Source organism: Garra rufa, chromosome 22 (genome assembly GCF_049309525.1).
Source record: "Garra rufa chromosome 22, GarRuf1.0, whole genome shotgun sequence".
Taxonomy (NCBI): domain Eukaryota; kingdom Metazoa; phylum Chordata; class Actinopteri; order Cypriniformes; family Cyprinidae; genus Garra; species Garra rufa.
The window spans coordinates 38,104,810-38,123,054 of NC_133382.1; the positions used below are offsets into that span (position 1 = coordinate 38,104,810).

General features: G+C 35.8%; 1 protein-coding gene across 1 annotated transcript in view; it reads right to left on the reverse strand.

Annotated features, from left to right (window-relative positions):
- LOC141297533 (PH and SEC7 domain-containing protein 1) overlaps positions 1–7,445 on the reverse strand; it is an 8,264-nt gene extending 819 nt beyond the window's left edge. Inside the window, exons 1-2 of the mRNA XM_073827955.1 lie at positions 7,016–7,445; positions 870–1,061 (exon numbers count right to left, since the gene is read on the reverse strand). Coding sequence (XP_073684056.1) covers positions 870–1,061; positions 7,016–7,344 — 521 coding nt within the window. The 5' untranslated portion in view covers positions 7,345–7,445. The remainder of the gene's footprint in view (positions 1–869; positions 1,062–7,015) is intronic.
- Between the last annotated feature and the right edge of the window lie 10,800 nt (positions 7,446–18,245).

Consider the following 18,245-nt stretch of genomic DNA (forward strand, 5'->3'; position numbering starts at 1 on the left):
CACACACACACATACATATATATATATATATATATATATATATATAGATTATTTCAGCTTTATTTCAGTTACCAAAATTAATTTTTAATAGTTCCAGTTAACAATATAGACTGAAATATATATAACTATATAGTTATATATTTAAGTGTGTGTATATATATATATATTATTACACAATAATTCTTGTGTATTTTTGCAGTTATATATATAATATACATTTTTACATTATATATATATATATATATATATATATATATATATATATATATATATATATATATGTGAGATGAACGATATATATACACACACACACACACACACACACACACACACACACACACACACACACATATATAGTTAACTAAAACTATTAAAAATAATTTTGTTAATTGAAATAAAGCTGAAATAATCAATAAATATAAGATGAAAGACTGTTTTAAAAATTAAAAACTGTGATAAATTATTATTAATTAATGTTAACAAACTAAGCTTTATTGTGAAGTGTTAGCACATGTGACTCTGTACCACAAAAACAGTCATAATGGTCATAATAAATAAGCTTTCCATTGATGAATTGTGTATGGTTCTTAGCAATATATATTACTAATCAACAATTAAACTTTGATATATTTATATTAGTAAATTTACAAAATAACTTCATGCAACAAGATTTTTACTTAATATCCTAATGATTTTTGGCATAAAAGAAAAATCTATAATTTTTACTTATACAATGTATTTTTGGTTATTGCAACAAATATACCTGTGCTACTTAAAACTGGTTTTGTGGTCCAGGGTCACATATAAAGTAACAACACAAACAATACTAAATAACACTGAAATAAAACACTTGAAGAGGATTTACTCACTTTTTGCTCAAATGACGCGCAACGTCGCACTTCTTGAATCCGTCGAGGTTGAAGAGGCGTTTGGCGAGTCGTTTGGCAGCATCCAGATCGGCGCGGTTGCCGTTACTGAGGGTGTCATTACTACCCAAACCCAAACGCTCGCTCAGCTCCTGATCCAAATCTGGGTCCCCGGCAAAGCGAGGACATTTCTCTCTGAACAAACACACAAACACACACAAATAAGATCATTCTGCTGCTTGTTTATGAACATGGTGGTCATTCATTACTAAAACATTCATTGGACCACTTTAGTACTTTAAGTGATAAAACCACAAATAGACTAAGAAGCACGTTTCATGCAAGATGTACCTAACTTTTTTTATAAGAAGCATAAAAACCATTATAAGCTTACTAAAATGTATGGTACGTTAATTTGTCCATGTTTTTCAATAATATAATTAATTACATACAGTAAAGTCATAATTATATAGGGACCAAAAAACCTGTTAAACAAATGTTCTGCAAGCACATTCAAGAAAAATTACATATCCACAAAGCTACATATTGATTTTACACTAGTAACAATGATGTAGCATCTGTGGGATAAATCAGTTGCAAAGCTAAACAGCAACCACAAACAGGTTTACAGTAAGAGATCATTTCCATTTTGCAATTGTGTTAAATTGCTATTGTGCTCTACTGATCCGATTTATCCTGGTTTCTATAAATGAACGTGGGACAGAAGTCCTGATCTCACCCCTTCTTATCAGTGACTCACGCTAAATCCACACCAAAAACAAACCATGAGCAGAAATGTGTGAAACTCAAACAAAGACGTCTGGAAGCACAGACATGCTTCTTAAAGAGACAAGCACAAAAAAATGAGTATTTACTCCATATCTGGGTTGTTGGCGTTAACTGAAACTAATACCATATTTTTTTTTACAAACTAAACTAAAATAAATTACAAAAGGTAAACAGTTTATTTTGGCTACTTGCATGCAACATTTCTCATGAATACACACAAAATATCTCATAAATCCAGCCAAAAAACAAACCATGGGCACCAATGTGTGAAACACAAACAAAGACGTCTGGAAGCACAAAAACACTTCTTAAAGAGACAAAAGAAAGTACAAAGAAGTACTAACTCCATACCAGATATTTTCGTTAATTGAAGCTAAAACCATATTTTTTAATTACTTTAAATTAACAAACGGAAATAAAATAAAATATAAACAAAATTCTTAAACATATTATATTTTGGCTACTTGCATGCAATGTTTCTCATTAATACACAATTTCTCAAATCCAGCAAAAAATTCTCATAAAGCCACACGAAAAACAAACCATGGGCACAAATGTGTGAAACTCAAACAAAGACAACTGGAAGCACAAAAACACTTCTTAAAGAGACAAAAGAAAGTACAAAGAAGTATTAACCCCATATCACATATTATTGTTAACTGAAGCTAAAACCATACTTTTCAGTTAGTTGAGATTAACATAAACTGAAATAAAATAAAATATTTAAAAATATAACCACACAAAATTCCTCATAAATCCACACGAAAAACAAAAAATGGGCACAAATGTGTGAAACACAAACAAAGACGTCTGGAAGCACAGAAAGACTAGCACGACAAAACTAGTATTTACTCCATATCAGAAATAACATCATTAACTGTAACTAAAACTAAAACCAAATACATATTTTATGGCTTAAAATTAAATTTATATTAACTGAAAATAAAATACAAAGAAAAGTTTTCATTCCAAAAGTTACTTCATTTAATACTGTAAATGTTCAATTTTTGTTTAGTTTAAGTTAACACTAAAATAAGTAAAACTTAATCAACTAAAACATATACCCCCAGTTTCACAGACAAGGCTTAAGCCTAGTCCTAGACTAAAATGTAAGTCTGAGCTGTTTGAACTCAAAGAAACTTGCACTGACTGATCTAAAAATATATCGGTGCCTTTGTTTTGTCTCAAGAAGCAAACAGTACATTTTTTTTCTAAGCATGTTTATAAAAATTACTTAAATATCCTAATTGAACTATCTGCTAATCCTGGCTTAGTCTAAGCCCTGTCTGTGAAATCGGGCCAAATACTAATAAAAAAATTGAAAGTGACAAAACACAAGAAAAGGAAATAAGAGGAAACAAACAAACAAAAAAAAAAGTCTAATTGAAAACATTAACAGAAACTAAAAAAATAAGGAAAGATTTCTGGATAGATCATTTACAGACATGAACACATTTAATAGTCAGTAGTAATTCTGTAAGGCCCAAAGAGGAAAAAATAGCTTCACTGCAAATAACCTGAACATTTTATGATGATTTTCAAATGTAAGCATTGTTTGCTCATTCTAGATGTTCTGGGGTATGCATAATATCAGTTATTCTTGCCTTTTCTGCATAAAACTGCTATATTAGGACAATGACAGATTAATACAGCAATACATCCATGATTTCCTTTCCAAAAAGTTTCTACCTGTACGGTGTGTGGCAGCGGGTCAGGACGCTCCTTTCTTTCAGCGCAGAGCAATGCCAGCAAAACACTGAGTGGGCTTTTTTTCTCAGACCATCTCTGCCAAAACGCCTCTGTGATGTGACTCTGTGGCCCTGAGTCATGTTTGTATTCATGTTTAAATATTCGCAGTCCACCTGAGCCGCTTGTCCAGAGACTTTGCTGTCGGTATCTCCTCAGGTGTTGGTGGACATCTCTGAGAAGACCGTTTCTGCTGTTTGAAACTCACTGACTGAAAGTATCCGTCTTTAGATGATCCTAAAATTTCAATCCATCCTTAAACCTTTTAACTCACAAACTTGCCAGATATTTCCTTCCCAATGAGTTTCCCCACTGCTTTCTCTCTCTTTGTGAATGTTGTTGACGCTCTAATGACCTTCTCAGTTCAGTGTGGCATGTAACATCTCTCAGTCTCTCCCGCTATAGGGACTCCTCAGTTCACACGCACAAAATCTACAAACCTCTTGCTTTCTTTCCCACCTATATAATATTGATCAACTAAATAATGAGTCATTTGATCACAATTGCTTTATCTTTCACCAGTGTGACAACCACATTGTACAAATCTAAAATCACTTAGGTTGAAAATTTCACAATTAATTATAATTGAATTACTTCTGCATTTACAGTAAGTGTGGTTTGTCAGTTGTTCTTAAACTTTGCAGTACAGATTTGAGGTAAACAGCCAATGAGTCAGTAGAAGATAAAAATTATTATGGTTTCAACAAAAATAGCATTGGTCAAATCAGCATATTAGAATGATTTCTGAAGGATCATGTGACACTGAAGACTTCAGTAATGATGCTAAAAATTCAGCTTTGCCTTACAGGAATAAATTACATTTTAACATATATTCACGTAGAAAACAGCTTTTTTAAAAGTAAAAATATTTTCGACTTTTACTGCTTTTACTGTATTTTTGATCAAATAAATGCAGCCTTGATTAACAAGTCTTCTATAAAAAAATATTTAAAGTGAGACACTGCAGGTGAATAGGGTAAAAAAAATTAACTAATAGTTACCACCTTACTCAGTTATTTAATTACATTGATAATTGCAAACATTTTTGTATTACAAGTTTTCTAAAAACTGCATTTCTAGTACAAAAATCTAAACATTGGATAAAGTCAGTTGCAAAATTCTTTTTTTTTTTGACATATTAAAGTCAATTGTTTTTACAGAGGGGATTTTGTCACTCCATAATTCAGAACGAAATTCAGACAGAAAACAATGTATTTTTTTAACCATTTTTGAGGGAATAAAATGTTGCATAAAAATCAAGCTAATTATACATATATACAAATCCCTCTGTAAAAACTTTCAGAATTTAGACAAGAATAAAAATGTTAAGTTTGGTGTGTGTAAGAGCTACTGAAGTGGAGATTTATGGCTCAGTGTAGAAGAAAAACTCATTTTGAGAAAACAGCCTTTAAAAATATGTATTGTAATTGAAATCTATTAACACAAATATATCAAGTGCTATAGAAGAAACACTTTACAGTGTCTTTTGGGTGTTTTCTTTCCACTAGTTGTTACGAAACACTTTATGAAACACCAAAAAGCCCAAAATCTCAAACCTACCAGGTGCATGTTTTTGCCTGCAGTGTCTCCCCTTAACAGAAAAGTCTTACCATTCCCAACCTTTTTAAATGGTAGAGTATAAATACATACAATCCACTTGATCACTAACCTTATATTAGATTCTATATACTCTTACCTACATAGAGGAAACACAGCCAAAACCCAGAATGAAAGAGAGAGAGCTAAAGAAAGAGTTGAGATTTTTCTGTGTCACTGAGCTTTGTCTAAGCACTTCCACAATGCTGCTACTGTTCCTGCCATGCTAAATGAACAACAGACACGTTTTAATTGGCATAGCAAATGAGCAACCTAGGATTTGATTGGTTCATACACCGGCTAACAGCCAAAATCAATGACATCATTTTATGACTTCATATCCAGCTTGGGGATTTTTAATACAATCATTTCTGATGAAATGTGTATGATTTGACCAATATAGGCAATTCATTCCAATTCCAATGGCGTGCTTGATTCTAATAGTGACACCTTTGCAAATAGCATTAATGAATGACTGTCACCACCTAGTGGTTTACTTTATCTACTACAGGACAGTAGTGTACCATTGCAGTGCTGCACTGTGCCTAAATACATTTAACATTTACAACAGGTGTTAACTCTTTTATAAGACAAAAAAAGAGACATGGCACATAGTTAAATATCACAGTACTCATCCTATAAATAAAGATTTGTGGACTAACATTGCTCTGATTGTGAATGTAAGTATATTTTCTCAGGCTATTCCCAGCCTTCTGGGTTTCTATGTGTCTCAAGGTGATCTATGCGGCAGTAACTTCTGTTCTCTGCCAGCAATCGGCGTTGCCTTTCATCTGTCCTTCACGCACACACTGCTGTCTAAACTCAGCCTGCAGTCAAGTCACAGGCACAGCAGATGGAAAAGGTTAAAGCGACAGACTAATAGGTCATTCAGAATCATTACGCAGTAAATTAGCTACACTTGGATAGATAAAGGAAATATTGGTTAGAATCCACCTCAAGCTATTCACCCTTAGCCTGTCAAACCAAGTTAAAAATGGAATGTGCATATATTACATACTACATACAATATTACATATTTTATATTGATTACTTGTTTGGATTAATATATCAAGCAACCTCTATATCAATCCCAGAACAAGTTATCTTAAGTATGGGGTGAAATAAAATCTGAAAATGTCTTGACATTTTCTTTAAGATTCAACAAGATTCAACTCATGGTAAACAAAAATCGCAGTATGTTTTACCCAACAAGAAACTGTTACTTGCATACTCCATCTGGTGGAGTAACTGAGCCATTGCAAGGAACATATTGCAAGGAACATATTATTAGAACAAGTATACTCAGGACTTGTCCAAATACCCACACTTGCGGTCTTTGCACTTAACCACTTGTCTACTTACATGACAGATTTCCACTAAGGGTTCAAGTGGACGTGAAGACCACAACTTTTCATAACCCGATGGGACACACTTTTAACGCAAGTGTTGACAGAGCTTGATTTTGATTTTCAGTACTTGCATTTTAAAATAAACTTCTAAATGTCTGTTCAGTAATCTCTACTACAGACAGCACAATTAGAAGCACAATTGCAGTGCTTCTAATTAAGTGATAAAAAACAGTTGCAAATGTAGTACAAAATAAACACTTATCTTTGCACCAATAAAATGTGCAACACTTTATGTTTTACTACTAAAATTATTATCAAATTATTATTAATATTTAACGTACATAATGAAGGTTTCCACAACCTTGCGAGATTTCTAGTAAAAAGTTTGCACGATTTATTTCCAAAACATGATGCATGAAGGGACACACTTTACCTTAAATACTGCTTCGAAGCCATATGAGAAATCAGTGTGCACTGAGCTTTGCTGTTTTTAAGTCTTGGGACAATCTTGTGCACTTACTTCCTGTTGCATGCACATGCTTTCAAGTGGTCAAGACCGCAAGTGTGAGTATTAGATAAATGCTCAAAATGACATACTTACATACTTAACTAATGGCATTCTACCACTAGAGCACACTACTAAATTTTTAGCAGTAAAATTACACAAACCTGGGCAGTGAAAGAGGTGGGTTGCTCTGCCAGCTCTGGCCATTGCGGTCATCAGACCCACTGCTGAGACGTTCACTGGATGGCGCCCGTGTGGCATCGGTGTCCCCTGTTATCGTCAGTGCCGACTCTGAGAGGCTGGGCATCTCTATGTGTGCCAACGGAGCGAAGCTGAGCTCCACGATTTGCCGTGCACTCTGGTAGATCTGACCCTGCACCTGTGGAGTCAGGGTGGGGAGGTCAAAGGTCAGGACTGTTTGAGTGCTAGTGGTCAAAGGGTCGAGACTGTCCAGACTGCTGTAGGAGGTGCCCTTGGCACGGTGCGACTCCATGATGTTCTCGAAATGCCGGCTGAATGTGTCCAAACTGTCTCCCGACCTTCTGCGAGGACCACGGACCAGGATGGGAGATTTTAGAGCTGGGTGGTTGTTAATGAAATGATCTTGGGGCCTAGAAAAAGATTAGGGTTGTTATTTCTGAATATATTCTGTATATAACCATAAGGAATAGTTTAAGAGTTTCTTAAAGGGGTCATCGGATGCAAAACTCACTTTTACATGTTGTTTGAACATTAATGCGTGTTGGCAGGCTTTAAAATTAATAACTTCTTTTTAAAATCAGATCATTCTCAGCTTCTTGTCAGTGTGACACACCAACAGAGGTCACTCCCACAATAGTTGATTGACATGAGCGCCTTACCTTAGACCCGCCCTCACCGAGCTGAAACAGTCTGACTCTGATCACCATTGTGTGCAGGGGAAGACAAGAATGTCTCTGACTGAGCGATTGAGGTGTTCTCTTGTTGGATGTAATAATGAACATAGCAGTCGTCATTTACTCCCGACATCTGAGCCACTGAAGATGCAGAGGATTAATGTAACTTTCGTTTTTGAAAGGAAAGCGCTGATCCCGATCTACATACGCGTCTATGTTCGTGCAAATAATTTATGATGCAGCTTTACCCACAGCAGAAGTATGCATAAGGATTTTTTTATGCATCTTTGCAAATGGCCTTTCTTAATAATGTGTTGGTTAGCAAGTTTCACAGCTAAACATGGCTAAAGTAAACATTACGGCTCGTCATCCCATGGCAGAGAGGGGAGGGGCGAGCAGAGCTCATAAACCTTTTTAAGTAACATGCAACATAATAGCTTGCTCTAAAAAGGACTGATTTTGACAAGGTAAAAAGTGTTTTTTACACTACTATTGTGAAACTTTAACCAAAGTGTGTTATAGACTTCTCATTAGACCCTAAAGAATCTTATCAACTTGAAAATGGGCATCCGATGACCCCTTAAACAAATAAATGTGTTTGCCACTTCCCACCTCTTTAACATCATGCTGTAAAACTCCTCTTCCTCAGCTATTTCCTGATCGGCCAGCAGCCTCCTCACATCGCCCTGCATCCTGACAGTGACCCAGCTCGCAACATCCTCCTCTTCCTCCTCCTCCTCCTCCCTGTCCTCCTGTCCATCTGTTCTTTCATTCGGCATCTCTCCTAGCGGGCTGCTCCCAGCACAGGAAGTTCCCATGACACTTCGGTTACTTCCAAATGCTGAGTCAGCATCCTCTTGCTCTGCTAACAGCACCTCGTCTATGTCCGTCTCCCGGTAACAGCGTAACGGAACAGCGTCCAAATCAGTCTCAGAGTATTTCAAAGTTCGCCGAATTATACCTGTTTTGGGGGAGGTGCCTGGGGCGGCAGGGGGTGGAGTCACTAGCTCAACCACCACGTGTTGGACATCATGATTAGCTCTGAGAGCAAGCTCCTCTAATGGCAGATAAGAGGGCGGGATTGGGGTGGAGTGGCCACTCGGTGGTGCTGTGGAGGATTCTGGAGCATCTGGAAAGATATGAAACAATATTCATAAACTGACTCAGTTTAGTGCCATTGACACGTAATATTTTCATATGAAAATGCTCAAGGCATTACTCAAACACTTTCATTCACTAGAAACCATCTAAACAAACTTCTGCCTTTAAAATAGGCCTAGATAACAACACTTATTGCTAATGATGGAATCAAAGTGATCATTAAAACTGATATTACAGAGGTCAACTGGCTACTCACTCTTCTCTCGTTCGCTGGCAGTGTTTTCTGCTGGAGTGCCAAACAGAAACTCCCACTTGGCACGAGCAATTTTCTGACAGTGCAGAGATGGACCTGGCACTAAAGAACCGCCATCAGACTGCAACACCCACACAATGTAAACATATTAGCTTATAATAAACAGTGAACTCGCTGTACTTGCAAACAAAGGGCCTCATTCATCTTACTGTTCTTAAAGCACTGTAATAAACATTATTACTCCGGGTCCCACCTGTATTCCTGATGATGGGTGATCTGATTGGTTGCTGTTCTGGCTGGACTCAGGTGAGATGCAATCTCTGTCTCCTAGGCTTCCCGTTACTCCACTTGAGCTTGGGGATGACCCAACCAAACCCTGCTGATCTCCAAACCCCTGTTCGTACTCTCCTCTCTCCCCATCTCCCTCTTCTAATACCACTGGCCCGAGAAGCAAAGCTTGTCTTCTCCTCCATTCTGTCTGTCTCTGTTGCTGTGTTAGCCTGGTCATCTCCTCTACACTTTCCCCAGGGCTGTGGTTTGCTCCACATACCGAATTGGTCACGTTCTCCTCTCCTCGTTCTACGACCTCAACCCTTTTGCCTTTTCTGTATGCTGGACTGCTGCTCTTGAGATTACCTTCAAGTTTTTCTGATAAACTTAACTTCCCTTCTTCTTTCTTTGCCTGCTCTTTCCACTGCTGTCTAGATGTCCAACTAACTGGAGAATCGTCCACACTCTGACCGATGAACAACCGCCTAGAAATCTCCACGCTTTCAGCAACAACATGGTCATCCCAGTCCTCCTCATCCAGGAACCAGGGTTCCACAGATATCCACTCCTCTCCGGTGTACTGTGGAGGCTTGTGACGGTGTAAAGTGGGGCTGTCAGAGACTGGAAGATCAGCTCTTAGCTGACGAGGATCTCGGAGTGGAGAACACATGTCTGCTTTGGACAGACTTGGACGAAGAAGACGAGATGGGAGGGCTGGAGAATCAGGTTCTCCTCCCACTGGAACAGAGCAGAATGTGTGATTGTCCAGGTCATCTCTTAAATCCGAGCTCTTAGTAGCTGGTCCTTCGTGCAGGTGTGAAGAAACCCCATTTGTCGTAGAATGGTCTTCATGCACAGGTATGTTCATTTTGACAGCCGAATGCTGCACTGGACTCTGCTGTAAGGACTGGATTTCTCTAGAAGGATACCCATTGTTTGTGCTGCTAAGAGTAGACAAACCCCCGAAAACAACAGGAGGTGGCGAACTTCGGACCTCGTTGAAAATTGTTGACACCTTGGTGGCCTCTTCTGCAATCTTGCGGGCTATCTCAGGACTGTTCAAAGCTGAGGAGTTATTGCTTCCACTCAGCTGGTTCAAACCATGAGTGGGTGTGTTTGTGATGCTGGTCCTTTGCCCTGACAGATGCCGGTCTTCACTCTGGCTTGCCCAACTCTGACCAACTGGAGCAGAGCAGTCTTGTTTTGAACTAAGGTTCTGCTTAGGGCATCCTTGGGACCTTGATGTGGATTTCTGCTGGTTGTTGTGCCCTGTGTGGGATGAGAAAGCATCCGATGCTGGGCTTTTGCGGACACCACATGCAGCTCTTACCCTGCCCGGGTCAGGATCATGGCGGTAGGCACTGCAGTTTGGCACTGGTGGACCTGCCCAAGACTGGCATCGTTCTCTCTGGCGCTGATGAAACTCGGGACTCCAGTCTGAGCAACGAGAAAACTTACACCTTAGTTGGGGAGATCCAAATTCCTTCAAGGCTCGCTGGGTTGCAGCTTGACCGATAGCATCCAAAGCAGAACCCGTGTGCTGGTGAAATGGACTATTATTGCAGGAAGATTCCGCAGGTCGTGACCACACTGGATCACTACATCTCTTGCGCGGACAAGCCGCTACCTCCTTTATTCCACCGGGACTTATACAAGGACTCTCTACAGTTTTGATCTGGGCCTTCTCAATGTAGCTAAAAGTGACCACAGACCTCTGTCCTAGCTCTGGTTTAGAGTTCTTATGATGGCTGCAGGCTCTACAAGGTGTTCCGGGACCAGAGGTCCGTCCGGAATATGACGAGTGGGCATGTTTTAACGGTTTACCATCAATGTTGTTATTGAGACCAGAGGACATCTGTTGGAATGGATCCTGCTGGGGAATGCTGCATCTTTGAGAGGAATCCAGAGAACTGTGTGAAGCCTGCAGTCTGAAGCTAACATTTGGTTTGTATGTGCTGCTGGGGGGTGCGGGAAACCCAGATGCCGCCTGTGCTAATTTGGTCAAAGCTTCAACTGGACCATCTTGCTCCACTGTAGTCTCACAGGAACTACCTTTCCCATCATGCTCTGGTGGGGATCTCACCTCCACATACAAATGAAGGACTTTCCCAGTTTGAGACATGGCGTCATAACAGTGCAACACAAAGAGACAACTATGATGAAGACTAAGGAAGAGATGAACAGAGTTACGGTCGGTTTGTGAATTTCTGTGACTTGTCTGCGAGTGTATTTTTAGTTCATGGAGCTGCTGTTCTTCAGATACCCTCTCCTGCCAGACCAGCTACTACAGATGGAGATGGCATGGACCATTGCACCTAACACAAAGAGAAAGACAGACAATTAATAAATTGCAATTGTTCAAGTGCTACCTATATTTTTTGTGAAGTTTTTTCCTTGCCACAGTTGCGTTTGGTTTGCTCAGGCTTTTTAACCTTTACAGTTGAAGTCATTAATGCATGATTTCTGTAAAGCTGCTTTTGAACAACATGATTGTATAAACAGGTACATGTCATGGGTAGTGAGTGCATTATTTGCTAAACAAGGCCTGTAAGGACAACTTCCACCAAGATCCAAAACTTGCAAAACAAAGCAATGTGGCAATGAAGTACAGTACATTTCTCAGTCATGACATATCAGTAGAAATTCAATTATAGAGAGGCAGCAACTCGATTATATCAGCAGTGGTCATCAGACTCATTTTTTCACTCATGACATACTCTACAGTTCACCCATCCATTTAACCAATGCGCTCTAATACTAAACAAACAGACAGAATGTTCTCCAGCAAAGAGTAAATACACCACTAAAAAGAGATTCCAGACTGCATTTCATTGTCATACTCTTGAAATCGACTGATGGTGTTTTAACTTTTTTGCAATATTTATTTTTAACAACATCATTCTGTTTGAGAAATGCCAAATTGACCATCTGCATGAAGGGATGGGCTTATTTACTGCTTAGCAGAGAAATTAATCCTGAAAATCCTACATAGTGACACACACACACACACACAGATTTAAGTCATGTGCTAAATCTCAGTGAGTCATCCAGTAAACTCCCATTCAGGCCTACAAATATTAGCTCTAGCAGGGAGTATATAGAAGAGAATACTGATATACCTTCCCCTAAACCATGTAATGGAAATTTCAAATAAGGAAATAAATTGACATGAATTGGGCATATCTGCAGAATGCAATGATTGACCAATCAGATTCAAGTGCTCCATACGTTTTCACACATGCACCTGTACAAATAAGCAACTGTGTATCATTTTACTTGGAAACATGATGCTCGCCTAGAAAAGTGCTTCCTGTAGCCTTTCGAGACGCCTGGTGATTGACTGAAGGGTCTCTCATGTGTGTTGCACACATACACACTAACATGCACTTCTGAAAGTGCAGGTGCATGTCATTGACTCTGCTGCTGCAGCACAAGTGAAGGATAAATGAAAGCCACTCTCATGTTAACAATCAATCAACGAGACTCTGTAAAACAGAGCATGCATGCACACAACCTTTTATTTTCCCAAAAGAAAACCTCCACTGACATCATTTACTCCCAGAAAGGCTCTTTACAAGAAAGCTGGAACACTGGAACTGAAAAGTGGAAACCCACACAACCAAAAGTAATGTACTACTTCTGGATCGCATTAAAAGTACATGCCTGGTATCTAGACCAGGTCAAGGATTTGCTGGTTAGCATGCCCCAGTTAGCCCCTGCTGGTGGATGCCGTAATAACACCACCTGGACCCAAAAACTTCTTTCTCCATTGATAGCTATTAAAAGTTACAACATTTATGCATTTAAGCTATACATACATTTTTATCAATATGATCCAGCAGAGTTTCTTGAACACTCAAAAGTACTCAAAAGCCTGAAAGCACATAAAAAAAAATCTGTGATTTCTTTCATTTAAACCTCCAAATAAACAAGTTTTCAGGATTTTAAGCGGGTTTAAACATTAACAAAATAATATGGAAAATGTAAACAAAATATTGCAGATGGTAAAAAAGGTCATTACAACTTTTTATCTCACAATTCTGACTTTTCCCCTTACAATTAAAGTTCATATTTTACAGTTTGGACTTTGTTTCTTGCTAATCTGACCAAAAAAAAAAAAGTCAGAATTGCAAGATATAACTAGAAATAAGAGAGATATAAGACTTTTTTCTTGCAATTTCGAGTTAATGTCTCACAATTATTTTTTTCCCTCTGAATTCCAAGTTTACATTTCACAATTTTTGTTTGTTTGAACACTTATAAAGTAAGTGTAGTCAATAGTCTTTTTTGGGGTCAACTACTGCTTTAATTAAGCAAAAAAGAACAATTTAATTATTTTTTTTTAAAAATAAAATAACTTTTAATTCAATGCTGCAAGTAACGTTTTATATATAAGAAAAAGATCATTGGATCATGTTTTATATGAAAATACTTTTAAAAAAATCATACAATACATGTTGTGCTTTCATCAATGTTACTTGCCAATTCTTTGAAATTAGTTGTCAAATTTGCTAGCAATTTCTGAGAAAACACTTCTTCTATATTTTTTTAGAGTTTTCACACAAAAAAATGCTAGAAACGGCCAAAAATAATTAAAAAGAAATGGCAAATAATACAAACTAAACATGCAATTTTGCCGTAAAAAGACAGCTTTCTTATTATTTTTAACAAATAATCTATTTAAAACAAATAATCTATTTCATTCACAACTGCAAAAATCATGTTTTACAGTCTAACAGATAAGTCTCAAAAATCTCATTTTGTTTACACAGTCTTCAAGAAATTTAAATATATTCACAGAATTTATAATTATTTATATAATTTACAGTTGGTTTATGAAATGCTTTTAACAATGTCATTTATATGCCAAAATTTGACAGAATACAATTCTGCATAAAAGCAGCCAACATTAAAGAAACAGTTGATCCAACAATTAAATCATCTTCTTTTTGGAGCTAACATGAAATGAGGAGTAAATAGTCTTTTTTGGGTTAACTACTGCTTTAATTAAGCAATAAAAGAAAAAAAAAATATATTTTTTTTAATTAAAATTTTGTTAATTCAATGCTGCGAGTAACATTTTATATATAAGAAAAAAGATCATTGGATCATGTTTTATATGAAAATACTTTGAAATGTGCTTTAATCAATGTTACTTGCCATTTCTTTTAAATGAATTGTCAAATTTACTAGCAATTTCTGAGAAAACAGTTTTTACAAAAAAATTGCTAGAAAAATTCTAAAATAATTAAAGAAATGGCAAATAACACGAACATGCAATTTTGCCGTAAAAAGACTGTTTTCTTATTAAATATACTATTATCTAGATTTTTAATTTCAAATCAAATAATCTATTTCATTTACGTCACAAAAATCATGTTTTACAGTCTAACAGATAAGTCTCAAAAATCTCATTTTATTTACACAGTCTTCAAGAAATTTAAATATATTCACAGAATAATAATTATTTATATAATTTACAGTTGGTTTATGAAATGCTTTTAACAATGTCATTTATATGCCAAAATTTGACAGAATACAGATTTCTGTATGAAAGCAGCCAACATTAAAGAAACAGTTGATCCAACACTTAAAATTGTCTTCTTTTTGAAACTAACATGAAATGAGGAGTAAATAATGTGTCTTTTTTGGGTTAACTACTGCTTTAATTAAGCAATTTTGCTAATTAAATTGAAATCTTCTTTCTTATCATAATTTGACATTAAACTGTTGACCTGATTAATATTCATCATCATGAGATAAGCGATTCCACTGCAGCCTCCGTCTTCAAAATATTTGCCTCTGTGGCAAAACACTTGTACAAACAATCTAGCACACACGCGAGCATGTGTCGATTCTTACAGTATAACTGCTTTGCTCTCAATACCATCCCTCTCTCCTTCACTCATTTTCTCCCTGGACTTTCTCTCTCCAAAAATACTCCCTCATCCGTCTGCACTGCAGGAGAATTACAGGCCATCTCAGCTAATTCATTGAAAACCATCTGCGCCGAGGAGCCCATTTAAACAGACACCTTCACACCTTTATCACCAGCTCGCTCACTCTATTATAACCGTTCTCATTAAAGGTCTCGCTAAATATCACAGGCGGCTGCACTTTTTTTTATTATCCAAAACTCCCTGTACAGTTTATATAAAAAATATATGAAAGCAAAATGCATGTTGAGAGGTTTCGTGTGAGTTTAATTTTTAATTGCTCCTGAGAGTGAGTTTTAGTTCACCTTAACAACAGAACCACCTTTAACACAAACACTTTACAGAGTCACAGAGGAAAGAAAGAGACACTTCAAGACGTAATGGCCCCTCCTGGGTATCGGTGGACCCTAGGGGTCTATTCTGCATGTTTACAGGCAGAATCACAGTCTTATTAAACAGCGTCACAGAAAGCGTCTCTAATGTCAACAGGCATACAGCCAGATCTGTGCTAATATTAGTCGCTGCATGACTATCTGACCACAGTCCTGAGATTCTGCTTCAGAGGACAGCCGGCTGACTATTTACCTACTTGAAGACTTAAAATTGCACTTCTGTGGGACTATGTGGCAATAAAATAAAAATTAAATTAAAAAAATAAAAATTTAAAAACTTAAAGAAAAAATTATTGAAGTATATTTTACAAGAAAAAACATCTGTATTTCCACTTTTAAAAAATCACTTTTAATTCAACGTTGCAAGTAACATTTTATATATAAGAAAAAAGATTATCGGATCATGTTTTGTGTCAAAAACTTCTACTTTGAAACTATTTTCACACAAAAATTGCTAGAGAATTTCAAAAATAATTACTTTGGCTTCAGAGGACAGCCAGCTGACTATTTACTTTCTTAAAGACTTAAAATTGGACTTCTGTGGCATGTGGCAATAAAAGAAAAATTAAAAATTGAAAATGTAAAAAAAAAAAAATAATAATAAAAATAAAATTTAAAAATTAAAAAAAAAATTAAATGTAAAAATCTGAAAATTTAAAAATTTAAAAAATTGTAAAAAAAAAAAAACAAACAAAAAAATGTAAAAATAAAAAAATAATAATTAAATTAAATTAAAAGAAAAAATATTGAAGTATATTTTACAAGAAAAAAAATCTGTATTTACACTTTTTTTAAAATCACTTTTAATTCAACGTTGCAAGTAACATATTTTATATAAGAAAAAAGATAATCGATCATGCTTTATATGAACATTTTCTACTTTGAAAATGTTGTGCTTTAATTAATGTTACTTGTCATTTCTTTGAAATTAATTGGCAAATTTACTAGCAATTTCTGTAATTTCTATAATTTCTTAGAGTAACATTTACTTTGAAACTATTTCCACATAAAAATTCTAGAAAATTTCAAAAATAATTAATTCTGTTTCAAAGGACAACCAGCTGACTATTTACTTTTTCATAAAAGAATATAAAAAAGAAAAAAAGTAAAAAGAAATAAAGAATAAAAGAAATGAAATATTTTTCCACTTTAAAAAAAATCACTTAATTCAATGTTGCAAGTAAAATGTTATATAGAAGAAAAAAAGATAATCATGTTTTAAAATTGGACTTCTGTGGCATGTGACAATAAAATAAAAATAAATTTACAAATTAAAAAAATATTTAAATGTAAAATTAAAAAATTTAAAATGTAAAAAAGAAAAAAAAAGAAAAAGAAAAAATGACTGAAGTATATTTTACAAGAAAAAAATCTGTATTTTCACTTTAATTCAACGCTGCAAGTAATATTTTATATATAAAAGAAAAGACAATCGGATCATGTTTTATATAAAAATGTTCTACTTTGAAAATGTTGTGCTTTAATCAATGTTACTTGCCATTTCTTTGAAATTAATTGGCAAATTCACTTGCAATTTCTGAGAAAACACTGTTTCAATAATTTGTTTAGAGAACTTTAAAGCTTTTTTTACACAAATTGCTAGAAATTTTCAAAAATAATTAAAAAGAAATAGCAAATATCATGCAATGCTGAAGTAAAACGTCTTAAATAGTATTTTCTAAAATATACTGTTATATAAAATTATAAAACATAACCAATAATCGTTATTTCATTCACAACTTCGAAAATCATGTTTGACAGTGTCACAGATAAGTCTCAAAAATCTAATTTTAAATTAAATATATTCACAGAATTTATAATTATTTATATAATTTACAGCTGGTTTATGAAATGCTTTTAACAAGGTAATTTATATGCCAAAATATGACAGAATACAATTTTAGCGGACATATGCATGAGTGCAAGAAAATGAATTCTGTGAACTAATCTGTTAAAGATTTCAAAATTATGCAAATTACAGCGACAGCCTTTGCCTCCCATCAAATAAAGGAGGAAAAGCGCCTATGAGAATGACAACCAGAACAAAAGAGCGAATACAAACTGAAGACAGCCGTAACAGCAAAGCTCCATCTGATCAAACTGATCTGCGTAGATTTAGCACCTTTCTATGGACGGATGAATACATTTGCCCTGAATTATAAGAACGGCGTTCTGTTGCGCACAAAGAGGTGAAAGCTGTAGCCATAGAGACAGGCCTTGTGTCGAACGACTTCATTTGAATGAACGCCATCTCCCTTTCTCTCTCCTTCCCTTCATGTCTGTCACTCATTCACTTTCACACTTTGAAAATAATTCACACTGGTTCCTGTCCAGACTCCAGAGGCACACCTGTGACTGTGACACAGTACAAGTATATGCAGTACAAGTATATGAAGCAGGCCACTGAATGTCAAATGCTTTCTGTGAATAGGACAGGCCTCTACAGGTAGTGTGGGAGGAATTTAACATCTAGTGCACACTTGACTTCAGTTTTTGGAGGATTACAGTGTGCCGAGAACCCATTCATTGAACATTTATTCATTTATTCATATTAGGATGAAGTCCAA